The sequence below is a fragment of the Rousettus aegyptiacus genome, unplaced genomic scaffold, assembly GCF_014176215.1.
Source record: "Rousettus aegyptiacus isolate mRouAeg1 unplaced genomic scaffold, mRouAeg1.p scaffold_m13_p_13, whole genome shotgun sequence".
Taxonomy (NCBI): Eukaryota; Metazoa; Chordata; class Mammalia; order Chiroptera; family Pteropodidae; genus Rousettus; species Rousettus aegyptiacus.
Genome location: NW_023416288.1, coordinates 20998360 through 21026335, shown reverse-complemented (window position 1 = coordinate 21026335; position 27976 = coordinate 20998360). Strand labels below are relative to the sequence as shown.

General features: G+C 34.4%; 1 protein-coding gene across 4 annotated transcripts; it reads right to left on the bottom strand.

The window, feature by feature from the left end:
• Window positions 1–27303, bottom strand: C1GALT1 (core 1 synthase, glycoprotein-N-acetylgalactosamine 3-beta-galactosyltransferase 1). Of its 4 annotated transcripts, none has more exons than XM_016133691.2 (5): window positions 27108–27303; window positions 14602–14691; window positions 13788–14024; window positions 9636–10303; window positions 1–4129 (listed from the first exon to the last, which is right to left on the bottom strand). In XM_016133691.2, exons 3-5 carry the CDS (start codon window positions 14005–14007, stop codon window positions 3914–3916), a joined length of 1104 nt encoding a protein of 367 aa, XP_015989177.1. In that variant the 5' UTR covers window positions 14008–14024; window positions 14602–14691; window positions 27108–27303; the 3' UTR covers window positions 1–3913. The 4 variants fall into 4 exon arrangements, with proteins under 4 accessions (XP_015989177.1, XP_015989176.1, XP_015989175.1 ...); XM_016133690.2 differs by having other exon boundaries at window positions 14652–14691; window positions 27108–27302; XM_016133689.2 differs by lacking the exon at window positions 27108–27303 and adding an exon at window positions 26542–27051 and having other exon boundaries at window positions 14652–14691.
• Window positions 27304–27976: the final 673 nt, after the last annotated feature.

The following is a 27976-nucleotide window of genomic DNA, read 5'->3' as shown; positions in this document are numbered from 1 at the left end:
TGAAAAAAAAAAGTCAGTAAATTTAATGTTCAAATCCAATTACCATATTTCAAAAAATATTAAAAACTGGTCAATAATTTATTTTTGAATTTTCTTACAGTAGTAACAAAAACTTCTCTGAAATTTAAGGTATTTGAAAACAAATAACTGAACTCTGGCCCAACAATCTGCTTTGTATCATCTATGAACTTCCTAACTGAAAATACAAGTATACTATTATTGGAGAACATAATATAGCAAAAACCTTATATTTTAATACCACACTAAAACCATTTATTCAAATGACAGAGGTCTTAATTGAAAAGGTAAGTCATTATCATCATGAAATCTAGTTTCAAGTGATCTACCAAATACTTGAATAATTTTTTGCTTTATTAGGTCATATAGAACAATCAACTGATTCTTGAAAGTGATGAAATTTTGATAGTACGAATTAACAAAAAAATTCTATAAATGTTTTAAAAATGTTTTCATAAAATATTGTAAAATAGTGTTTTCCTACCTCTATTTAAATTTTTTTACTAACAACTGTGAACATTTCTGATGACACTCATTTCAGTGTGCTTTTAATGGAAATTAGTATGTACTTATTAGTACTTAATGAACTCTTCCCATCTCAATGTGAAATTACTAAACTTGGAGATTTAAGATTTTACTGTAGGTTCTGATATTAGTCACTCTGAAGAAGCTAAAGAATTTTGCCAAAATGAATTATCTACTGATCCTTTAAATCATCTTTAAAGTTTTTTATATTTAATACAGTTAATCTTGGACTACATATATTTAAAATATGCTTTATTTAAATCTTTGAAAGGTGCCTTACTTATGGGGCAGTGATCCTCAGTATGTTTCAAAGATTATCTGCAACAAAATCACCCAGATGTTAGGGCAAAGGTTTCAAACTGGTATGAATAAGACTCACCTGGAGGGCTTGTCTAAACATAACTGGTAGTCTCCTCCCCTAGAGTTTCTGATTCAGTAGGTCTGGGATGAGGCCCGGGAGACTGCATATCCAAGTTCCCAAGCGATGCTGATACTACAGGTTGGAAGCGCACTTTGTAGGAATGCATACTCTTAGGCCCCATACTAGATTCAGAATTTCTGGGATTGGGGCCTTAAAATCTGCATTATAAGAAGCTCCCAGGCAAGAATATATGAATCACAATTTGAGAAGCACTATGACAATCTGGTTAATTTTACTCTTACTGGCCAATGTATCAGAAGTCACACATCCATAAATAAAACTAGAAAGAATGCTAAATGACTAATCTCAAGGCTGACACGGTACAAACACAAGATTTGAGTATAAATCCTAGCTCTGTTACTTATCAATTTTGTGACAGTGGAACAGTTACTTTAATTCTTTGAGCCTCAGTTTTCTCATCTATCATATGGGAATCACACCCAATTTGTGAGGATTAACACTAATGCACACAGACAATCTAAACACAGTATTTGGCACACAGTAGGCATCAGATAAAAACTAGCTATTACTTATAATAAATGTACAAAATATTTCCTTCAATATTTGATTTGACTAAAGCAGATTTTTTCATTCATTAAAACAAATATTTACACTCCAAGTTAAGAGAATAATAAAACTTTAATCTTATTGCTCCATACTCTGGGCCAGACAGTGTTCTAAAAGCCATATGTATATTCACTCGTTTAATCCTCATAGAATCCTGTGAGGTAGGTAGTATTACTGTCCCTAATTTATAGATGAGGTAATTGAGGCACAGAGACATTAAGTAAATTGCTGAAAGTTACAAAACTGTAAGTGATGGAGCAAGAATTTAAACCCAGGCAGTCTGACTCTAGACCACAGGATTCATCACAATGTTAATTTCCTACGAGTAAATTTTAAGGTTTTTGGATGTTTATGATAAACCATTTATACTTCTAGTACAGAAAAGTAGCATATATGGACTCGAATAAATTCATATCCACACCAAGGTGAAGAACTGTTCAAAGAATAGAATAAATGCCTTAAACTTTTGGCAGATGATACCACCATGAAAACAATAATAAACAATTTAATAGGTAAGAATTGGTGTGAGTTTTCACTATGTGGACAGAATATCCATAATTAATCACTAAGATGAATATCCTCTCAAGTATAGCATCCAAAGAGGTCATGGTTTTGACATGTTTTGGCACAATAAATATAAACTATTTAGCTAAGCAGCAGAGTCAATGGCATGATAGCCATGTAAAATAAGCATAATGATAAACATGAGAAATGTAAATCATCTGTAACATTTAAGATAACTTTACAGAAAATCTGTAAAATATTCTTTTTGTGATACACTCAGATAGTATTGCTAAAGATAACAAAAATTTTAAAAAATTTTCCTTCAAGAAATTCTTTAGAGGGTCACTAAATTGGAACAAAACATTTATGAATGTGTTTTTGATGACAGTCTTAAATGAGTATTCAGCTCAATGGGAATTATCTACCCACTGGCAAAACAATCATCCCAAAATAGTAAGTCAGCATCAAAATGCAGGCTGTTATTTATAAATTATTTGGTCTTTTAATATCTGACATATTTCAACTTGTTTAAGCATTCTGCATTTTCTAATTTATTTAATTAACTCTGGTCAAAATCTTGCATTCAAATTATTTTGCCAGTAACTAACAGCCATCTCAGATCCTAAAAATGAATTTCAAAACTCTGCTTTAAACAAGTTATGAAAGGCACAAACAAATTCTCATCTCTCAACAGGATGAGAATGAAAGGAACTGTAACTATGTAGTTAGAAAGTTTTAAATAATCGATTAAAAACGTCACTTAGTAATTCCTGAGAGTGGCACTGATATAAGAAAAGCATTTCCAACTAGCACAAATTTACTATTTACTAGTTACCCATAATTAATAATGGGTAGATATGGGAACAAAATATTTAAAAATCTATGTTTATCAAATGCCTTCAGTAAATAAATATTAATAGTTGAAAATGGTATCCAAGAATGGTTAAACATATTTAGAAGAGACAACAGGGACTCAGTATAGGCATACCTTCCTTAGAGATATTGTGGGTTCGGTTCCAGACCACCGCAATAGAGTAGTCTCGCAATAAAGCGAGTTGTAATCTTTTTGCTTGTGGAGGTCTTACCTTCAATTTGTAAAAAAAGTAACATATGTGGAGCACAATAAAGCAAAGCACAATAAAACACGGTATGCCTGTAAAAGATTAATTAGAACCAAATATATATAAAATACAGTCAAGGCCCATGACAATTTCAAAATGTGGTTTTATTAATGCACTTTAGGACAAGTGCCATTCTTATTCTACCTTCTTCTGGAAGAAATACTGTCAATTATAAATAGTCACAGCAAAATGGCGATTAGCCAAAAACTGCACATGGGTATGTGTGGGGAAGTTTGGTTCATTTGTGTCATACTGCAAGTATAAACTCATGTCTTGAGTTTATAAACAACACTGAGCAACAATATTTCCTTCTAAAATTTTCTTTAAGGCAGATCTGTTCAGCATCGTGTGTGTTACTAACATGGTGCATTGCAGTTTTAGCAAATTTAACTATTTTTATTTCCCAGTGAAAATAATACATGTGGTCAGGAACAGACAACAAAATCTCTTTTCTAGTCCCTCTGCCTGGCCATCATTATAAAAACACAAGTTTTTCATATGTGTGTATATATATATATATACACACATACATACGTATATATGTATATATACACACACATATATATATTACTGTATCAAAACACATTTTAACAGATTTCGCAGCTCATTAAAGCTTCAGTTTATAGTCATTCATATGAAAGATTTCTAACATGGAATGTTCACTCAGAAAGAATTCCTCACTGGAATTCCAGTGTTCTGTATCAGAAATGTAGAAGTTCTTCTTCAGTGCAATGCGAGACATTTTACCTCTGTTCATTTATGTTTTCCTTTCAAGGTTTCCCAATTTTACTTTTGGATCTTCATTTTTGTAGGCTTGACTTATTTCCTTTAGTATATTCTCAGGTAAGGCAGGTCGATATCTGTATAAATATCCATATGGACGAAGATGATAAACGAGGTATTCTAACTCATACATAGTTGTAGGATCAACATAGTGAAAAGAAACTGCAAGATCAGAACAGCAACCAGGACCCTAAAAAAGTAGTGGAAACAGGTATTACTAATAAATGGCACATTGTCAACATACAGCATTCACATACTAATAAAGGAAACATTAATTTTAAAAGAATCCATTAATGAAAGCTGGTAAGGTTTTAAAGAGGCACCTAATTTATTAGACCTGTGGAAGAATTAGTTTCTAATGATTTAAAACCACATATGACATTAATAATTTCTAACTGAAGTAATATTCTCTCATACTCAACAGTATTTTAGCAGAAAAAAAATCTTGAGACTTCTTTAAATGAAAGAGGCAGCTATACAAACACTAAAGCTCTATTTTTTCAAGTTTTGCTTTCTCTTTATGCTCACACTATAAATTTTTGCTTGGCTCAACCTTAGAAAGACACTTTTGAGCATTCAATGACAAAAAACCTTGCCTATTATGTGTCTGTAACCTAATACTTCATCTATACAACCCAAACATCACTAATAGTATTTAAGAGAGGAAGTATTGAGTCAAACCTGGATGTGAATCTAAATTTTGCCTACTAATGTATGACATTAGGCATGTTACTGGATCTCTAAAGCTGCAAAAGATAGTTAAAGGGGATAATGTGTATAAAACGTCTGGGACCATACTTTAGCTATTATTGACAGGCAGCCCTCAGTAAGTCAGTTAAACCTTTGGTTATGTAATTTTCACTCATTACTAACATAGTTGGTATGAGAAAATGTTTAAAACAATACAAAAACAAAATAACAAAAATACAACAAACAGGAATGAAAAAGCATGAAAATAAAAACGAAACTGGTCACAGAATTAAAGTCACAGGATATTTGGGGATCAGTATTGGCACCTGGAGGATGTTTCACCCAGGTGACGCCAAGAAAATTTCAGACTCTAATGTCTTTACGAGGACCCAAGAAGAAAGACAGTCTAGCAAATTCCTGGAGAAGATTCACATAGACCTATTAAACTAAACATTTAATGATTCATGTTTAGAAGTATGTACCTTACAATGCAGTAAAAATTATCACAAAATTGTACATTATATTTTCTGTGGCCTTCTCTCTGAACTTTTCCTTTGAAACGAACACTGGATATGTGAGATTCTCAGATAACTATGTAGACACTGAAAAATTATCGGGTGCCTACTTCTATACATTTAGGAAATAGGAATAAATATGAAAAGTAAACATATAAGTCAATTTGTGATTACCCAAAGCAGCTCTGTCCAATAGATGTATGTGAACCACATAATGCAGTTTAAGATTTTCTAGCAGCTACATTTAAAAAGTAAAAATAGGTAAAATTACTTTGAAGGTATTTTATTTAATTGACTAAATCCAAACTATTTTTTCAATATGCAATTAATATTTTAAAACTTATTAATAATGTCATTCTTTTTAGTTGTGCTAAATGCTTGAAACCAGATGTGAATCTTATACTTACGGCACATCTCAATTTTGACTAGTCACATTTCAAGAGCTTAATATAGTTAATATATGGTTAGCAGCTACTGGACTGGCCAGTATATATTAAACTAAAAGACTATAATGATAGCAGGTAATTTTAAATTGCTGATCCTCTGTGTAAGCAATTTTATATGAAATCTAAAATATTGTAGTAATATTTCTGATAAGATTTACTGCATTAATTATGTTATACTCTATAGCATTATTGTTTACTGAATAGCTATTGTTATTACTAAGCAATATAAACAATAAAAGACAATAAAAATAGCTAGAATTATTAGAAATAAAATAGTTCTATGATTATGGTTACTCCCAAAACTTAAGAGTCAAGTGAAAAATCATCAGAAATAAAGAATCCAAGAATAGAGCCAGATTTTTAAAATGCTTTAAAAAAACTAGTTTTCATATATACCAGTTAAAAAGTTTTAAGAAAGAGCCCAAGTAGAATAGCAACAAAAATATTAAATATCTAAGGAATACTTAAGAAGAAAAAAAGATCTGAAAAAAACTATAAAACTTTACAAAGGGATCTAAAGAAAACAAAAAATCTTGGGCAAAGATGTCCACGGTCCCTAAATTAACACATTTATACACAAGGATAAAGACACAGGAGTTGACAAAACAATTTCAAAGAAAGAGAGAGAAATAAAGGAGAGAAATACACTCTTCGATTAATAACTTAAATATTCTGTAAAGCTACAAGGTACAAACAATATGGTGCTGAGTCAAAACCAAACAGAACAATGAAAGAGAGCTGAAATTCCGGACACTGATCCCGCTATAAGTAATGCTATAGTGTATGATAAAGGAGGTATTTTAAATCAGTAGTGAAAGTAAGACTCACTAAAAAATGGAACTGGCTGGAATAATCAGTTAAAAATTTGGAAAAATCACGAGCTCTCTAACAACTATATGCCATTAAGTTTCAGATGCAATATAAATAAAATTGAAGAATAGAATAAGTCATATTTGATCACTTCTGACCTATGAAAAAGGCAGTTTCACATGTAGAAGGATGGATACATACACACACATCTATGTATATTTTACACATCTATTTTAAATTTACCATAAGAAGACCGCAAATTCTCTAGTGAAGTCTTTTCCTATGGAATAGCCTCACTTATAGGGAAGGAGAAGGTGACATGAAAGACAACTCTATAAAGAGTAAGTTCTAAACAACCAACTTAAGAACAAAACTCTTTCATTGACTAGAATATCTCGCACCCTGACTTCCTAGATAAAAATTTTTTACACTGTATTTTTAGTTATTACTACAGAGAATGCATGTATAAGATTTAGGATGGCTTTGAAAATAGTAACTCACTTAGGGAAGAGAAAATTTATTAAATGATGGATGAGTAACAACATGAGTTTGATTTCACGCTGAGTTTATATAGAACCTTCTAAGAGAGAAACAGCAACATTAGAAGGTTGGGTCAACTTTGGTACTCCCAAAGCTATTTTATAGTCTTCAATGTAATGAATAAATTTTTATCGAAAAAATATAAATTTTGCCATCCATTTTAAAAACCACAATTTAAATAAAAGATGCACTATGAAAAATATTCATTTTGTTCATATAAAGCAAAAAGTTAGGTATACACTATTTGTGGGTGGAAATTGCAGGGAGCATTCTTAAAGGATAAAAAAGGGAAAAAAGAATATTTTACTGGTTACAAGATAATGATAATTATGATGCCCCTATGCTATTACTGTATATGAACCCAATATCAGATACTCTTGGTGAAAATTTTTATGCACTTAGGTATATTTTTTACATGTATTTATAATGTTCTTGAGTTTCTGTATGGGAAGGAGTACAGAATTATGAGTGGAAAAGGTCAAGTATTCTTGGAGTGGCCAGAATATACTAAGAAAAGGTTCCATTAAAAAAGCATCCACTAAAACCAAAAATAGACTATAAAAAGGCAGGCTTGGGAATACATCTGTTTTATAGTCTAGGAAACTGTTGCACCTGCAATAGCAATAAAATGCTAGCATAAGGTTTCAAACAGCTTCATTATATAGAACTGACCTTTATAATGTTTCTTCATTAAAGTGTTAATTTATACCAACAGAACCTTTATTCTAACATATCCTCTCACCATTCCCCTTTTGGGTACATATCTCATTAACCATAGAGGGGAAATCATGATGAAAATAACAAGAGCTTGTAGAATCAGAGTGGTTTGCAATACTCCCTAAACTACTTAGCAGGAGAGGCAAGTCACTTTCCTGAGCCTCAGTTTTGTCACCTATTAAATGCATAATTACTATAAGGATTAGTTATGGTGTCTGTATAAGTACCAAGAACACACTGGTGAGTCACAGCAGAAGCAGTAGTGATTTGCTCCAAAGTTTCCTTTTATAGCTGATAACCTAAAGCTTGGGTCAGATGGTCTAGGTCAGGACATTTTAACTTCAGTACTACTGACATTTGGGGCCAGATGATTCTTTTTTCTCTTTTTTTTGGTGGAGGGCTGTACTGTGCATTGTGGAATGTTTAGCATTTAGTGGGTTTCTACCCACTAGATATCAGTAGCAACCTTCCAGTTAATGACTAAAAATGTCTCTGGATTGCCAAATAGTCTCTGGGAGGCAAAAGAAAACTCCTGGTTAAGAACCACCGTTCTACATGCTAGTCTGAAAATACTGGCTTGTGAAGAAGAGAATGGCAGCATGAAGTGTCTTATTTGTATCTTAGGACCGGAGAAAAGAAGGCACAGAATCCTAGAAACTTGCCCAAAGGCCTTATTAATTAATAATAGAACTGAATCTAAAAGCCACGTTTTGTGACTGCTGCTCTCCTTCAGTCATTCACTGTAATGCTCATATTAGTGAAAAACTGGCAACAACCTACTAATGTATATTAGCAGAAGAATGGATAAATTATGGATATTTATATATTAGATTATACAGCAGTCTAAATTAATAAAACAGATACATATATTAATGTTGATAAATTTTAATGTATGAAAAGAGCAAATGTATAAGAATACATATGGTATAATTTCATCTATTTAAAAACTTGCAAAAATGCTATAGATTATGGATAAACATAAAAACAAAAACATGGCAATCAAAAATATTATATTTATGATCGTGATTAACTTTGAGGAAAGAGGCAGGAGAACTGGGTTGGGAGGGTACACAGACCTAAACTATATCTATACCTTTTTCTTAAAAAAAAAAAAAAAAAAAGTCTAAAGCAAATGTAGATTAATATTTGGTAAAGCTAGTTGGTAGGTACAAGATACTATATTCTCAAATTCTGTCTGTACATCTGAAGTATTTAATAATGCACTTTAGATAAAATTCTCAGAAATGTAAGCTAAGGCATCAAATGAAAGTTAAGGTTTATTACGTACTTACTCTGTGATAGGCACTATACTACATATAATTACAACTGGATGAGACAGGTACATCAGGTCCATTTTACAAATGAGAAAACTGATGCTTGGTAGGTAGGCAAATTCTGTCCATCCAAGATCATTCAACTATTAAATGGGAAAGCAGGATTTGAACCAAGGTCTTCCAAACTCCAAAGTCTTTTCATGCATTGTTCCTAAAGACTAGAAGTCTCTTTAGTCTTCTTCGCATGCGCTGCTAGCCAACTCTCTAACTTCACTCAGGTTTCTGTTCAAAAGTCACTCTATAGGGAGGCCTTCTTTAAACAAGATACCCTACTCCCCTCTGGGTCACTCTCCTTCCTTTTACCTGGCTTTTTCTTCAGGGCACTTACAATTATATAAAATCATATATTTTAACTAGTCTATCTGTTTATTGTATGTTTCCTCACCCAGAATGTAAGGTTCATGAGAAATGGAACTTGGCCATATTTACTGCCATATTCTCAGTGCCTGGCATATAAGAGTACCAATACGTATTGAACGACACTTTTATTTTCATTTACTTCATTATACTGCCACTCTATAAAAAGACAAAGGGAGATTCCTAGGGTACTAAAAAAACATTCACACAGGTCAACTAGGTTTTTTTTTTTAAGGTGACAAAATTCAGTCTAAGTATTTATACTATAATACAATTTCTAAACTTACCTCTATAGGAGGATAATAGTTATAATTCCAGTACCAAAAGGTTCTAGGTAGGTAACCCTTGATTAAGTGGTGTTCTGGTACAAAAGGATGAAAAGTTTCTTTCCCAGTGGTATCTCTGGAATCTCCTGCTTCTACATTTATAATTTCCATGCATTTCCCCAGTGCTAAATCTTCGATGGAGGAACTATGTGTACATTTCTCTGTTTTAAACGCATCGACAAATCTCTTCAAGGCTTCTTTGCTCAATACATATCCTGCTCCTCCACTCATGTAGCCCTGCTTTACATAGGGCTTAAATCTTCTCCCAAAGTATATGGGTTCTTCAGGATTGTGTTTTGAGAGAAGCCATCTCAAATTGTCTAGTATAACATATGTATCATCATCTGCTTTCATAAACCAATCAGCATCTTCTAGATAATGATCATGAACATACTGAAAAGCTTTAATTGTTTTCCAGTATAGTTGGTCTCTACCTTCTCTGGTTTTTAACCCCACAGCAGGGAAGTCTTTATTCTCTTCGGAACTCATAAACAACACTTTGTTACAACGCTGGGCCCATGTAGCTTTGACGTGTTTAGCCTTTTTCTCTAGATTTTGAGGCCCTGTCATAACCCAGCAAAGAATTTTAACCTTCTGATAGAGATTTCCAGCGATGTCTGTGTTCTCATCTATTAAACAAAAATTTTAAAAGTTATATTTACACATATGTAAAATCCAAATAAATTACTCTGAAGACATTTTCTTAAACAATTTCAAAGAAATAGCTTCGCTTCTACTTATCATTAGTAATTTAGCGGAAAGAAAGCAAAACTCAACCTAATATGAACTGACATTATGATTTATTGGTTTCATGTCAATCTTATCCAGGAGATCACTGAAGCTAACAACAGTTGTCACTATTATTTAAATTCTTATTATTTGATCATGGTTCATTGCCAAATACCACCAGCATCACCTGGGAGTTTGTTAGAAATGCAGCATCTCAGGTCCCACCCTAGACTAACTGAATCATAATCTGCATTTTAACAAGTTCTCCTGGTGATTCACATGCATTTTAAGTACTACCTTAGATCATCTTTGCTTTTCACTACATTCTACAATGAAACTACAGCAGGTTCTTAACAGAACATTGATAGGAATTTTTTGCTGCTCTAAATAAGTTTCTGAAGGGCAGGAAAGACATACCACTGAAGTGGCAGTTCATTTTGAAACTCACAAGAGTCTACTGTTATGAATTTCTACAATTACCCTGAGGTGGCTTTAAAAAGGCTTTTATAACTACCCCAGTGTGATGGAGTTAATGGTTAATGTAGAGTTGAGATTATTTCTGATAGTAACAAGCCTCATTACAAAATGCAAATAACAGATGAACAGGTAGAAGCAGTATTTCCAAGATTGTTAGAGTACTGTTTTTCAAAGTACTGGTTTGTAAAGAAACATGTAAGGAGCTTATGACAGGATATAAAGAGACATGTTAATCTTTTCATTGAGGAAGTCTTGCTCCCCCCACCGCAAAAGTCCTAAGCAGTGAGCTTAATTGATTTACATCCTGGTGCAAGTTCGTTATTTGTGTGCAGACAAGGTAACAAACATCTCACAGACTGTCAGGCCAGGACCACGTACTAATATAATTGCACAGGAAGAGTCCAAACACAAAATTCTGCATCAGTACTTGGTGAAGGACAAATTCTTATTTCCAATAGTTAAGAGATCTATACTTTTATAAATATGCTAAAAATAAAATACTGAAATATAAAAATTAAAAAAATATATCAAATATAGCCCCCAATAAGTTTTTATATATAGATTTAGACAAAATTACTGTCAAATTACCATAAAAGTTTCTAACTGTTTAATTACAATTTCAATACTTATTTAGTTGTAGATCAACATGAGTCTGCAAAGCCACACTTTGTGTAGCAATACTGTAGGCAGAATCCTGAGAAAGCATATCCTTAAAGTTAAGGTCAAGCAGTGAGTTACAAAAATTCAGTCCTGTGAAAAATTAACAACGAGAAGCATAAATTTCTAGTTAAGTGATTGAGCAAATAGAATAGCAGGGCATGAATATATACTCATGCCTCTCTGAATGAATATCAAGAATTCATAATTTAAAAACAGACAAAATCACCCTACTTTCAGTCAGAGAGCATTCAAGGTTCTTATACTTGGAGAGCCCAATCTCTTAGCTGTACAAATATACCAAATCCTGGATGGATCGGGAAATTGGTGGATAAAGGAGACATCACTATGTTTCACTTAGAACAAGATTTTCTCCCACTGTTGGGATTTGGTAGATGTTCTTTCTCATTCTTTCAATTATTTACTCATTAATTACTTTGCAGTAAGCATGTGCTAGCACAGGAGATGAAAAGATGAATAAGACACACATACAAACAAGTATTTGCCACATACTTAGGAGAAGCTGTCATAGTGGTATGTACAAAGGGTTCAATGGGCTGAGGGAAAAGAAAGCAGTTGCTGATAAATCCTATAGAACAGTGCAATGGAACTTGGCTAGTACAGAGAAGGGGAGATAAAACAATAGCAGCAAAAATAAGAAATGATGCAGAAGATAGGTCTTTAAATGAGTAGATGCTCAGCAGAAGAAAGGATAAAAGGCATGGTGAAATTTGGCTGAGTGCAGATACATGGGCCTGAAACAGAGAAATGCTCTACGGATTGAGAGAAGAAATCTGAAAAATGGTAAAGAAGGTGACTTGTTAGAATTAAGTGATAAATGGGATTGGTAAGTGAAAGAAAGCATCTACTATGACTTCGCAGTTTCTGGCTTAGGCAGATGGTAATGAGCTATGTACAATAAGGAATATAAGAGACAGATGAAGTTTTAGAAGGAGGAAGGAAAAGAAAGGTGTTTTAGTTGTACATGTTAAGTTTGAGAAAAACAGACAACTTTTAGCATATCCTACATTTTGTGGGCTATCAAGGAGGACAAGTAGGTACCTAATATATGTGTCTGTAGTAAGGCCAACCAAGTACAGCCTACTAGGAGTAGAGAAGCCTCAATTCAATTAACTGGTCATTTCAAGACCTGGAGCGATGCTACAGAACAAAGGTACAGTGATCAAACTGCTTTACTATGAGAACACAGAGCACCTGCTCAGAGATGAATCATTGTTACATAAAACATTCACACAACATAAGATAATTTATAATAGTATGCATGTGTTTGCTAGTTCATGAAACTCAACCAAGATTTGATAATTTGCCCTCAACCTCTGCTTGAGAAAAAGGAATTTACAGCCAGAAAGATAAGAGAAACAACTCTTAATGGGGACCCTCTGCACCCCAGCAATTCCAATTGTTTTCAAGCTGTATTCTTTTTTGTATTCTTTTCTGTCAAATCAACCACAAAATTTGCAGAGGTCTTTTAATTATATTAATGCTGTCTCATAGTGTTAAGAACTGGGTTGAAGATAAAGATAGTAAGGAATAGATGGAAGTGAAAATTATGGGGATTGATGATATCACACAGGCAAAAAAAAAAAAAAAGAGCCAAAGGACAGAAACTTGTCATTTAATCTGTGCCCATTAAACCCAAATTTAATGGGCACAGAGGACTCAATTGAGAAAATCTGGTTAGAGATCTGAGGCCAGGGGAAAACGGAGTCATCATCACACATCCCTAGTATTCTGCTTCCCTAGTTCTTTATGTCTCTCAAAAGGAGAAAAGATTAGTGATATTAGCTACTGATAAAAATCTAAACTGAGATTTATATATACCTCTTGGGTTTCTCTAGGAAAACATGACTAAGCAAAAACTGAGACCAAAACAATAGCAGAAACCAAAGACACAAATATGAACCATGATAACGAAATTAGACAAAAATTTCAGAAATAAATCTAATCTGAAAAGGTCTGCCTTTGCCAAATTACAGCTTCTGAATTATTCCTACTGAAAATTGCATACAAAATTAATACTTTAATACCTAAATAAATCTACATTTCAGCAATGTGTTTCTCCTGAGGCAAACTGAGAATTGTCATTTCATATCTGGAATTAAGCTCATTTTCATCAAAAAATATGGTGTGATATAAGAGAATTTACATAAATAACTTTCTAATTCTCTCAACACTTATATAGACTGAAAAACATGGTTTGTGTTTATGCCTTAATAAAGTAAACCATACCTTTATGTTGGCTAGCGTCTGCATTGAAGTTCATCTGTCCTTTTTGATGATTCTGTCCATTATCATCTGAATGTCTAGCATGAGAATCATTATGAAGAATATTAGGCTGGGTGTCACCCTGTTCTCCCAACAAAATACTAAATAACTGAGAACATAAAAAAAATCCGACTGCTGATCCACAGATGAAGGTTAAAAAATTCAGCCAAGATTTAGAGGCCATTTCCCGAAAGTGTATTTCTGTAAGAAAAAAATTAGCAAGATGTTATAAATTATGAAGCAATATACATAACAAGAGCAAAAAGCTTGATAACTTTTACCTATACTGGAAAGTTAATTCCTTCTATTTAAGAACATTTCTCAGAGCATTTAATTTTAATCTATGAGTTTATCCCTCTGCTGTTAAAATGTACATTATGGACAAGTCAATAAAAAGAATAAAATAATCATTATTAGGGTGGGGCATGGGTAAATATGATTCAATCAGAATTACTTGAAGAACATTTTAAAAATACAAATTTCCAGTTGCAACTGAGATCTCAGATGCAAAAGATTTACATTTTTAGGAACGACTAATATTTATATTTTTACTTTATTTTTTAAGAGACAGTTTTGTGATACTGTTAAAAAAAAAAAAGCAAGCAAGCAATAAAGTACTGCATAAAAAAAGAAAGAAATCACTCTATATTCCATGATCCAGAAACAATTTTTGGTATCATCACAAATATGGGTAACATCTTTATAAATAACAGAGACAAAAGGAGAAATAATTATAGCTAACATCTGAGTTCTGAACTCAAGGCTTTACATGAATTACCTTAAACTACAAACTAGAGTCAATTAATCCCATTTCAAAGACAAACTCACTCAGAGAGAGACCAGTGACCTTCCAGGGTTTAACAGCAATCTGAAACAAGAATACAGATAACCATTTTGCTATAGTTCTTCAGAATTCAAATTATACTATTTTAAAGATTTAACATATTAAGTTAAATTTACTTGATTTATAGGAAAAAGGGAAATTAAATCAATGTAAACAAACTTTGAATATCAGCTAAACATTTAACTTGACCTCCCTCCTCTACATGATCCCCTTTGAAGATAAAGGTTATGAAAAACATAAAACAACTGGAGGCATGTATAAAACTTGTATGATTAAACACTATAGAACCCTAATTAAAAAAAAAAATTCAAATGGTACCTAACTAAATAAATGGAGAGACAGACCATGTTCATGGATTAGAAGACTCACAAAGCAAAGAAGTCAGTTCTCCCCGATCTGATACATAGGTTTAATGTGATTTCTATCAAAATCCCTTCAAGATTTTCTGTAGACACAGACAAGTTTATTCTAAAATGTACATTAAGGCAAAGTAAGTAGAATAGCTATAATAATTTTTAAAAATTTAATTAGTTTCAAGTATTCAGTACATTGGACATTTATATAATTTATGAAATGATCCCTGATTGCTTTCTCTCCTCTGACTCCACACCTGGCCATTACGGTAATGCTGACTGCAGTCCCTATGCCGTGCTCCCCAACCCCGTGACCATCTATCAATTACTAATTTGTACTTCTTTAACCCTTCACCCCTTTCTCCCAGTCCCTCAGTGTCACTCCCCTCTGGCTATCAGCAGATTGTCCTTTATTTGCGAGTCTATTTTTGATTAGTTCGTTCTTTTTGTTCCTTAGATTCCGCATATTAAGTGAAATCATATGCTATTTATCTTTCTCTGTGACTTATTTCACACAGTATAATAACCTCTAGGTCCATCTATGTTGCTGCAAATAGTATGATTTCATCTTTTTTTTACTGGCTTAGAAATATCCCATTGTATATATGAACCATAACTTCTTTATCCAATCATTTGTTGATAGGCATTTAGGTTGCTTCCGTATCTTGGCTATTGTAAATTGTGCTGCTATGAACATAGGGGTGCATAGATACTTATGAATTATTGCTTTGGTTTTCTTTGGATAAATACCCAGAAGTGCAATTGTTGAGTCAAAAGGTAGATCCATTTTTAATTTTTTGAGAAACCTCAGACTGTTTTCCACAGTGGCTGCACAAATTTGCAATCCCACCAACAGTATATGAGGGTTCCCTTTTCTCCACATCCTCACCAACAGTTGTTGTTCTTTGATTTATTGATGACAGCCATTCTGACAGGTATCAGCTGATATCTCATTGTGGTTTTAATTTGCATTTCTCTGATGATTAGTGACCTTAAGCATCTTTTCATATGTCTATTGGCCATCTGTATTTCCTCTTTGGAGAAATATCTATTCAGGTCTTCTGCCATTTTCTTAATTGTATTTTTTTTTGTTGAGTTGTATAAGTTCTTTATATATTTTGAATATTAACCCCTTAACAGATTATAAGCGAATATCTTCTCCTAGTCAGTCGTTTTTCATTTTGTTGAAGGTTTCCTTTGCTGTGCAAAAAGTTTTTAGTTTGTGTAGTCGAATTTCTTTATTTCTTTTGTTCCCTTTGCCCGAAGAGATATGTCCAAAAAGATATTACTGTTAGCAATATCACAGAGATTACTGCCTATGTTTTCTTCCAGAAGTTTTCTGAATTTGGGTCTTAGATTTAAGTTTTATTCCATTTTAAGTTTATTCTTATATACAGATAAGAAGATTTTACATGTATCTGTCCAATTTTCCCAGCATCATTTATTAAAGAGATTGTCTTTACCCCTTTGTATATTCTTGTCTCTTTTGTCATAGATAGAGCGTATAGGCTGGATTTATTTCCAGGCTCTCTATTCTATTTCACTGATCAATGTATCTGTTTTTATGCCAGTACCATGCTGTTTTGACTACTGTAGCCTTGTAGTATAGTTTGATATCAGATAGTGTGATATCTCCAACTTTATTCTTCTTTGTCAAGATTGCTGTGGCTATTCAGGGTCTTTTATGGCTCCATTTAATTTTAGGATCATTTGTTCTAGTTCTCTGAAAAATGCCATTGGTATTTTTATAGGGACTGCATTGAATCTATAAACTGCTTTGGGGAGTATGGTGATTTTAATGATGTTGATTCTTCCTACCCATGAGCATGGTATATGCTTCCATTTATTTGTTTGTTCTTCAATGACATAATTTTCTGAGAACAGGTCTTTTATCTCCTTTGTTAATTTGACTCCCAGGCATTTTATTGTTTTTGATGCAAATGTAAATGGGATTGTTTTCTTAACTTCTCTTTCTGAAAGTTCATCATTGGTATAAAAATGTGACTGACTTCTGAATATTATTTTTGTATCTTCCTACTTTACTGAATTCATTGATCAGTTCTAACAGTTTTATGGTGAAATCTTGAGAATTCTCTATGTGTAGTATCATGTCATCTGCTAATAATGTGTTTTACTGCTTCCTTTCCAATTTGGATACTTTTTATTTCTCTTTTTTGTCTTATTGATGTGGCTGACTTCCAATAGAATGCTGAAGAGGAGTGGTGAAAGTGGGCATCCTTGTCTGTTCCTGATCTTCAGGAAAAAATGCTTTTAGCCTTTCTCATTGAGTATGATGCTACAACAATTAAAAAAAGAAGACGACGACTAAAGTCGAAGGAATAAGTCTAACTGAGTTTAAAATATGATATAGTGACTGAAATCAAGACTGTATAGTATTGGAGGATAAACAGACTCATGGATCAATAGGACAGAATAGAGAATCCCAAAATAGACATACATAAATATGTCAAGTGATTTTTGACAAAGGTACAAAAGTAGTTGAGGGGTAGAAAGATAAGACTTTTCAATAAATATTGCAGGATATTCCCAGGCAAAAAAATAAACCTTGACCTAAGTCTCACATCTTATACAAAAACTAACTCAAAATGGATCCTGGACAGACTTAAATGTAACACATGCAACTATAAAGCTTTTAGGAAAAACATATTTTTTAAAATCTTTGGGATCTAAAGCTAGGTAAAGAATTCTTAGACTTGACATCAAAAGCACAATTTATATGAGGGAAAAAAACTGATAAATTGGATTTCATCAAAATTAAAAACTTATGCCCTTCAAAAGACCATATTGAGAGACTGAAAGACAAGCTACAAACTGGAAGAAAATATTTCCAAACCACCCATCTAACAAAAGAACTAATATTTAGAATAAAGAGTTCTCAAAACAGCAAAAAACAAACAAAAATCAAATTAGAAAATGAACAAAAGACATCGACAGACATTTCACTAAAGAGGATGTGCATATAATAAACAAGCAAATGAGAAAACATTCAATTTCATTTGCCATTAGGAAAATGCAAATTAAAATTAAAATGAGATAGCTTTACACCAAATGCTGGTAAGAATGTCAAGAAACTGGATCACTACAGACTGATGGTGGGAATGGATCAAAGGTAACTATGTGGGGAAAAATACGTTCTGACTCATCAAACAAACCCAACTTCTTATCAAAGTAAACTACTCACCCAAAATTAGGAAAATGACCAAGCAAACCTGAATATGCCCCCAACCTAGTAAAGCACCTCTTAAGTCCTAGAGTCTAATAAGAAAAATCACAGGAAATAGGTCAGATCAAATCCCTATTCACCTGTCCAAGGTCCCAGTTCCCCAATTTACCTCTCTCAGGTAGCTAAATGGCTACATAGAAACTAGCAACAACACATATCTCTAGCTCAAATTTTAAAGGAAAGATCCAAAGAGTACATAAAACAATTGTCTGCACACACAGGTATTACAAGAGGCTTCCATTTATATAATTTTTAAGCAAGGCTAGCTAGAATCGATTCTATTTAAAAATGAATAAGCAGAAATAAATGAAACCTATATAAAAATTTTGCAGTGGGAAATGAACATAGGAAGCAAAAGGTAGGTGAAAACATAGTTCTGAATACTTCATAAAAAAGAAAATCTTAAAATACATAGGACTATTTTCTCAGAATTTGAAGAGATCAAAGCAATTATTGAGATGATAGGCATTAGAGAGACAACAGATAATTTATTCTCAAATGAGAAAAGAACAAATGAAAAACAAAAAAAGCCAAATATAGTAAAAGAAAATGTACTGAAATGGATGCTATGCATCTGAATATTTAAAGGTCTCATATATAACTCAGAAAAACCTAATACAGATGGCTCAATTTTGAGAGATCCTGAACTTAAAAAGCAACAACAACAAAACCCCTCTAATTATCCAGGGAAAAACAAGCAAGTTAAAGGCAAAACTACAAAGGAAAAACCATTAGGCAATATTTTCCTCTTTAATATTATATACTAAAAAAAAAAAAAAAAAAAAAGCTGCAAAAAACCAAGTATTTGAGAGTGAACACATATTTCAATAGACTTAAATAATTAGTAAATTGTCATTAAAAAATCAAGATAATGGGAAGATATTTTCAAATATGCAATGACTCAGTACCATATACCCTTGATTTACTACCTAACAAAGATATAATTCATCTGAGAGTTAAATTCAGATTTTAAAAAATTCACAAATAAAAAAATGAAACGTTATACAAATATCACACAGAATGAATTATAATAATGTGCTATATTTACTTCATTTATTATTTTGCCAATTGATTATAGAATTTCAATGCTTATCTCAGACATCAAGTCATCTCATCTCTACATACAATATACTTCCCTGAAAACTGTCTTACAAACCACAATACCATTATGAAATGCCTAACAAAAATTAACAATAATCCTATAGACTCATCCAACCCACAGCCTAATCAAATTTCCCCAACTGTATTCTAAAATCAAATTGCATCAATCAGCTCACAAATGTCTTTTTTACAGTTGGGTTTATTCAAATCAGGATTTAAATTATGTCCATATTCACACATTAAAAAAAAAGAGAGATAATAAGTTACATAACAAATAACTACTAAACATGAAAACCTAAATGAAACACACACTTCTTTAAAAAAGCAAATTATCAAAGCTTATTCAAGATATAAAACCTAAATGGACAAATAACCACAGAGGAAATAAAGAATGCTGTCAATGAACAGACTTCAAAAACATCCAGGCTTTTCATAGATATTTCGATCATCCAAAAACCATAATTTTTAGGTCACGCAAATTATTACAGAAAATTAAGTAGCTGAACTTAACCAACTTATTTATGTAAAAACTTTATACCAATATCTGACAAAGAGAACCCCAAAAATAGATAGCAGAGAAAATCTCAGTCTAGTATCACTCCAAAATAATAAATTATCAAAGAAAATGCAGCCAAATATTTAGTGGTCATTTTAAACTGGGTTCTGTGGAAGAAAGCTCTGAGATGAGGCATTTGTGTGAAAGTGATTTATTAGAAAGTATTTCCTGGAAACACTAATAGGGAAGTAAGACATGAAAGGAAGCCCAGCAGGGGTAAGATACCAAACAAAGTTCTATTGAGGATAATTTTAGTTCAATCCTTCAGGGTAGTTCTAAAGGGACCATAGGCACAACTCAGAGCTGTACCCATACAGTCAAGCATTGGTTAAGGGCTGTCCTTAGGAAACAAATTCCCCAGACACTTCCATAGCTTACACACTGGCAAAGCAGGCTGCAACAAAGAACCTTAGGAGACAGATACTGAGAGTGAAAATACATCAGGAGTCCATGAGCAGCAAGGAGATACAGGCCTATAAAGAGAGCATTAATGTAATCTGCCATAGTGACTTTAGGACAGAAAAAGTTAAAATCCACTTGGTTTCGATTTCACTATGGAATCCCCAAATGGTTCAGCAATGAATCATTCCAGTTGGATCACCCAACAGTGAAGAGTACTGGTGATAAGCCCCAAGAATGCATACAGAGATCTCAATTAGTTTTTTAGTACCTGAAATATGAATGACCAATTAAGAATCACCAGATATTTTAAGAAAATGCCCTAATATGAAAGAAAAGGACCAAGACAGTCAAGTTTAAAGCAATTTGGATATTGAATGCAATGAGATGAAAACAACCAATAGTTCAAAGAAGTTTTCAGACTAAAAAGGTCCAATGACACCCAACACAGTAAAAACAAAACAAAACAAAACATTATCATGAAATTTCAGAACACTTGGGTTAAAGAAATCATTATGTAAGCTTTCAGAGAAAAGGGCAAAAGGTTACACATGAGAGATCAGGAATTAAATGGTTTTGGACTTTCATATAGCAACATTGAAAGCTGGAAAGCAATGGAGAAAAGCCTGAAAAATTGTAAGGAAAAATGACTTCCGGTCTAGAATTTTATACCCAGCCAGACTATTTGATAAGTATGAGAAATGTGTAAAAACCTTTTAAAGATATGACAGACTTTGGTTAGATCAATACTCAGTATACCAGACTGTGTCTATTTTAAAGCACCAGTAGGGCACTGATGCAGAAATGCTGAGCAAACTGTTAGAGATGCAGGTCTGGAGTCTGGGAAAACATCCATAGTTGATCATTGGTATATGGAATTACAAAATGAAAAATAACAGTCAAATCTAAAATATGATCTAGCAAATAAAAGTAGGTAACACAAAATAATTATTCAATGCAAAGAATGTTCTTCTAAGTGCTTTAAATTAATTCACTTAATTATTCCACAACACAATACAGGCTAAAAGAGTTGTATAAATTCCTAATATTTTTAATAGTTTGCAATAATGGCATAATACTATAAAACACCCAAAAGACAAGTTAAGATTTCATTTAGCATATTCCCTTCTTTGCCTTCAAAATGTATTTCAGTGACTCAACTCTTTAAGGAAATTATCTTAATAAAAAATAACAAAAAGCATTTATGAACAGTACCTGCATATAAGCCCTCCAATATATGTTAAATAAAAGATTCACAGTCAAAAATTAGAATCAATAAAGGGACAATTATATAAACTATAGTATACTCATTAAATAGAATATTACATGACAAAAATTTTTTGAAGATTACATAATAAAATGAAAACATGGTTAGAATGCAAGGGGAAAAAATAGGATGCAAAGTTTTAAATACAATGTTATCACAACTATGTGCTTAAAAAATGTTAACAATTTCTAACTGCAATCCTAAATTCTAATTTCAGTGGTGGAATTAGAGGCAACTAAAATTATTTTTTTCCATATTTTCCCAAATTGAGTTTAATGATTATACATTATTTGAGCAGCTCTCAAAAATTTTAGTCTTAGGATTCCTTTAAACTCTTAATTAGTGTTTATAGCTTGTTTATGTGGGTTATATCTATTAGATTTTTATTAGAAACTAAAACTGAAAAGTTTTAAATATTCATAAACAGTAAAGACAAACCCACTACCTGTTAACATAAATAACATTTTATGGAAAATAAGGTATTTCCAAAAAATATCAGAGAGAAGAATAGCACTGATTTAAATTATTACAAATCTCAGTATCTGGTTTAATAAAAGACAGCAGCATCTGAAATTCCATATCTCCTTCTCCATTCAATTTGTTCCAATATATTAAGTAGCTTCTAAGAAACTTGACTGTACACTTGTGAGAGAATAAGTGAAAAAAGCAAGAAACATCTTGGTATTAGTATAAATAGTTTTGAATTTAAGGATCTCTTGGAAGGGTCTAGGAGATGTCACTTTTCGTGGACCATGCTTTGAGAATTACTGCATTATTTTGACTAAAAATTTCTCTCCCCAAATTATTTAATGGTGGCTGATAGCTTGCTGAATCATGAAATAAATAAAATAGTGGCTTGAGAGTTCTGATTCTGGGGTGAATAGAACCCAAAATGGAACATTCTATATTCAACTTCCCTTCTCAACATAAAGGGTAATGATCAAAGTAGAGAAGCAAAGTTTTGCCTTAGTTCAGTACTCTTTCTATTTGGTTTAGGTCTAATTCTCTTTAAGTTACTTATCCAGGCTTGGAAATCCCAGTGTGAGTGTTAGCCACCAAAGAACAACTGTGAAATGAAACTTTGACACCCTTTCTCCCTTTCTTCATTTTGATATAAAGCTGTGAGTGTAACACAGTACTAACCTTGGGTATTATAGAAACCATTAGAGATGCAAAATTATTTGTGGACTCATAGAACAGTAATAAAAAGGCATTTTCACCTTTTCATCTCTGAACCTGAAATTGGTGAGAACAAAAACAAAAATTACAGTTCAAGATTTATACAATTTGATTTTAACTTGATTATGAGGTTTTATGTAATCTTTGGCAGGTGCTACTGATTGAGCACCTTTCGACGTATCTTGAGCACCTTTCGACGTATCAAATACTGTCTTAGGAGCTAAGGATATAGTCATTGGTATATAGTCCTCTGTTTAAAGTGTGTAAACTTCTAGAAGGCAAAAATAGTATTTTGCCTCTCAGAGTATGTAAAGATAAAAAAAAAATACATCTTCTAAAAATTACATAGCATTTCCCAATCCAGTTAAAATTAAGTTGTAATAAGTCTCAAACTACAATTATATTTAAAAAAAATAGTCCCCAAATATCTGATTATCAAAAAGATACTTTATTACTGTTCCATGAGAACAAATATTTTTTGCATCCTCAACAGAAATTAAAGTAGATATAAATAAATGGAGACATCCCAATTCATACATTGGAAGAATTAATATCATTAATATGTCAATACTACCCAAATTCATTGCACTCTCTATCAAAATCCAACGATATTTTTCTGCAGAAATAGAAATACCCACAAAATTCACATGGAATTTCAATGGACCTCAAAACGGCAAAACAATATTAAAAAAAGAATAAAGCTGGAGAACTCATATTTCCGGATTTCAAAACTTATTACAAAAGCTACAGTAATCAAAACAGTGTGGCACTGGCCTAAAGATACACATATGGACCAACGGAATAAAATAAAGCTCCCATAAACAAGCCCTCAAATTCATGGTCAAAAGATTTTCCAACAAGAGGGCCAAGTCCACGAAATGGGCAAAGGACAGTCTTTTTAACAAAAGGTCCTGGGAAAACTGAATATTCACATACAAAGGAATGAAGTTGAACCCTTACTTAATGCCATCTACAAAAATTAACTCGAAATGGATCAAAGACCTAAACATATGATCTGAAACTTAAAACTCTTAGAAGAAAACATAGGACAAAAGTTTCACAACATTGGAGGTGGCAATAATTTCTTGGATATGACATCAAAGGCACATGTAACAATAAAAAAAAATGTCAAATGGAAGTCTGTGAAAAATTTAAAAATTTGCGTGTCAAAAGACACTGTCAGGAGATTAAAAAGGCAACCCACAGAACAGGAGAAAATACTTGCAAATCATATATCTGATAAAAGATTAATATCTGGCATCTATGGAGAACTCCTAAAATTCAACAACATCCAATTCAAAAATGAGCAAAGGACATAAATACACACTTCTTCAAATAAGACATACAAGTGGCCAATAAGCATGACCACGTTGAGGAGTGGGTTCCTATACACTAGGAGCCACCTGATTGTCAAAATTAGAAATTAGGAAGACACTCTTAACACTCTCTTTACCCTTATCCCACATCCAATTACGAATCTTGCCAATTTTATTTCCTAAATATTTTTCTTATCTATCCTTTGTTCTTCATTTCTACTACTTATCCTATTTCAGACCTTCTCTCCCCAAGCTACTGCAATACCTAACTCATCTCCCTGACTCAAGTGCTCTCTCAACTCATCCTCATTCTGTCATCAGAATAATCTACAGTGGAAAGTTGACCATGTCACTCCACAAATCCTTCATGTAACCCCATCGCCTACAAGACAAAAACTAAACACATGATATATAAGTCCTCCTTAACCTAGACTCTACCCAGGTTTCTGGCCTCATATTTCCATATTCCATGCCTTATAATTCATGCTTTGGCAATCCTGAACTATCTATAGTTTGCTAAATATCCCGAAGCAGTCAGCTCCTCTATTTCTACTAGCTTCTCTGTCTATACAACAAACACCCTTTTCACTCCACCATCTATGCCCAACTCTGTCAGTCCTACTAAGTAAGCCAGGGTTTCTTGGCACAACTGACATCCTGAGCTGAATAATTCTCTGCTGTGGCGGATGATGTCCTATTTAAGGTAAGATGTTTAGCAGCATCCCTGGCCTATACTCACTAGATGCCAGCAGCACTTCCACAGTTGTGAAAATGAGAGGTTTTATTTTCCTCTAAGGGACATTTCCTATTTTCATACATTACAGATTTGGGCATGGATTTTCCCCTTGGACATTTGAATTAGATGCAAAGTAAAAATTTAAGTACACATTAGATACACATTTATATTTTAAGATAAAATGCTAATTTCTCTTTTTATGGAACAATTCTCCATTTATTTTCTTCTTTCTTTTAAAGAGTGACCTTAATCCCACTGAATTTTGGGTAAAAGAATTTTGACATACTTTTCTTTCCACCTATAGTTGATACACTAGCCTTTTTACTCGAATATCAACAACTCTTCTAAAAGTAACACGGTTGTACTGAGAAGCTTAAAATTTTAAGTGAATCTGAACTGAACTTCAGCATAGTTGTCCATTTTCTATTTAACGCTTGTTTATACCTGCCCTGTCACAAGAATTCTAATCAATAATTTTACCACACACAGATTACTTTAAATTATCATGGTTTATAAAGTTGTATATAACGCAATTTTTATCTTAGCACAAATCAATATATAAATAGTAAAAGACATATGCCTAGTGACAAAACATATTTCTACGACTAAGTGAACATTAATTCATATGTACTTCTAAATAAGTTTGTGAAAAAATTCTAAGAATTCCTGGATATTGAATTTACTCAGAAATATATAATCTACACCAAAAAAGCATATTTAAGAAAAACTATACCCATCTTTAAATGGGTAGCATTGAAAGATACACAAAATATTTTTAAAATGCTGAACCCTAAGTAAAACAATTCAGAAAAACATAAATTCCAGGCAAATTTAAGAGAGACATTTAATAGTCCTTCACTAGTACTGAAAAACCTTATTCTTTTCCCAGGAAGAACTTTAAATGAGTCATACTTTCCTTACTAAATCACTGTTTTACTTAACATACAGTAAAAAGAATTAACTGGTGACTCGAAACTTTACATTCACTTGAAGTTCACAACAATATACACTGATGACAGAAAATAAAAATAAGCATAGTTTAGTATATACAATACTTTGAACACATAGCATCGTGTGCATAAAACTCATTTGACGTTTATCTGATAAGGGCGGGAAAAGCTGTCAAAATACCGCCCTCAAACTCAGGATTCCCACTGTCTAAACTTACATCAGAATTAAACAACGTGAAATCATGCACAACACTTTTTCCTGGCCCTCAGGCAGAGCTATGTTCTATTCCCAACTTTTAGTAAACGAACATATTTCTGTCCTTTAAACATTGGTCTAATTATTCTCTCTGATGCATTAAAGTTCTAACTTTATAACTAACTTTTAATCCAATGAAATCGATTCATAATTAACACAATAGTTTCCAATGTGAAAAGCGTTAAAAGGATATACCACCATGCCTGTAACAAATTCAGAGCACTAGATCATAGTCAACTTCCCCAGAGTGTGTTTGTTTTTTGTCTGCTATTTTTTAAAAATAAGGGGAAAAAATAAATCCCCACCCCTAAATCAGGTTCATCTTTTACTAGTATATAATTTATCCAAATTCAAAGCTGTATGGCCAACTCGCCAGCAGCTACTAACCAAATCACACAGGAGGGTGGGAGGCTCTTTTCCTGCTCCTTCCTCACGCAGCAAGTGCCCAAAGCACATCAGGCTTGCTCATTGGGCAGGGTTAGGGAAACTTTAAATAATAAATTAGTCACAGACAAACCTGATGATCCAAAAGAGCCCGAAAAAAAGTCCCCGTCACTTGTAGAAGGTGCCCACACGCTGGGCACTCAGATGGCGCGGCAGCCCGACTACTATCGCGGAAGGTGCCCACACCTGAGCAACGTGTCCCGCCCAACCCACAGGTCCGAAGGGGGCGAGGAGGGCCCTGCAGAACAAGACCGCTAAGTGGTCCAGCCGCGACCCAGGGCGCAGTCCGTGCGTCACTGTCGCCGCCAGACAGTAGGCAGTGTGCGAGAAGGAGAGAGGCGCGAGAGGGCAAAAAAGAAGGACCCACAATGAAGTGGAGACAACATGTCAACAAAATAGCGGCCCGGTGGGCGGGCAGACCCGATGGCAGCCCCGAGAGCGCCGGGAGCAGGAAGTGCCCCGCGCCGCCCTCAGGAGCCAGCACGTCCCTTAGCCCGGCAGCGACTTCGAGACACCTGTTCGGCCGCGCAGGGGGGTTGGTTCCACCCTCCACGCTCCCCAACACACTCTGAGAGGGGGAGGGCAAGGGGGAACCAAGACCTTGGACTTGCAGTCTGAGGGCGCCTCCGCCGGCCGTACCTGACATCAGCCGCGGCTCCCTCTCGCCCCTCCTGGGGGGCAGAGAAGAGGACGACACGAGACTGGCGACCTTCGCTCTTCTCGGCAGCCGCAGGAGTGGTTCGTGGCCGCTAGCCGGGGCCGCCCGCTGCCGCCCAGATTATTCCCCGGCGGCGGCGGCGGCGGCGGCGGCGGCGGCCGAGGCGAGCCCAGCGCGCGCTCCCGCCCGCTCGCTCCGCCCCTCCCCGCAGCGCGTCCAGGCCGCGGCCCGCCGACGGCGCAGCCGCCACCCAGGGGTCTCCTGGCGCTGACGTCGCCGCCGCCGCACCAGCCCCAGGGAAGGGCGGAGCGAGAGGGGACTGAATGGGGCGGGGCTACGGCGACGTGCGGACGCTGGGATTGGCCACCGAGCGCACGCCCCGCCCTTCTGCGAAGGGGTCTGGGAAGTCGGGTCTTCTGTGAGTGATAGTTGCAGCCCACTTGCGGCTCCTGGCTGCCGGCCTTCTTCCTCATTGTGCTATAGGCTCTTGCGCTAGCTTCCGGACCTTGCGAGGGGCTAAAGCAGTGAAACAACGGGGACTGAGGCTGGGGATGCCTCTGGACCTTTGTCTGAGGGACCAGATCTAGCCCTACAGGAGTCTTTTGACCTCTAGCATGCTCTTACCCGGATTTTTCCCTATTTTCCCCCAGCCCATCTGTATCCCCCTCCTCCGTACTCAGAGTATCTCTCTGGCCTCAATGAAAGGAAATACGGCAAGATGAGGTGTGCGAACGGGTGCTGGCTAACCAGATGTGTGAACCAGGAAGTTCCGAAAATTCAGTCAGTGGTAACACCACAAAGCCGCCTATAGGCACAGGGGGTCTTTGGTTCTGTCGTTACTTCAGAGCTG

Excerpts from the sequence above, each read along its gene's own strand:
- C1GALT1 (XM_016133687.2), bottom strand. Across the intron at positions 10,304-13,787 it reads AGACGCTAGCCAACATAAAG|ATGAGAACACAGACATCGCT; the intron begins GTATGGTTTACT and ends TTTGTTTAATAG. Across the intron at positions 4,130-9,635 it reads ACTATTATCCTCCTATAGAG|GGTCCTGGTTGCTGTTCTGA; the intron begins GTAAGTTTAGAA and ends CTACTTTTTTAG.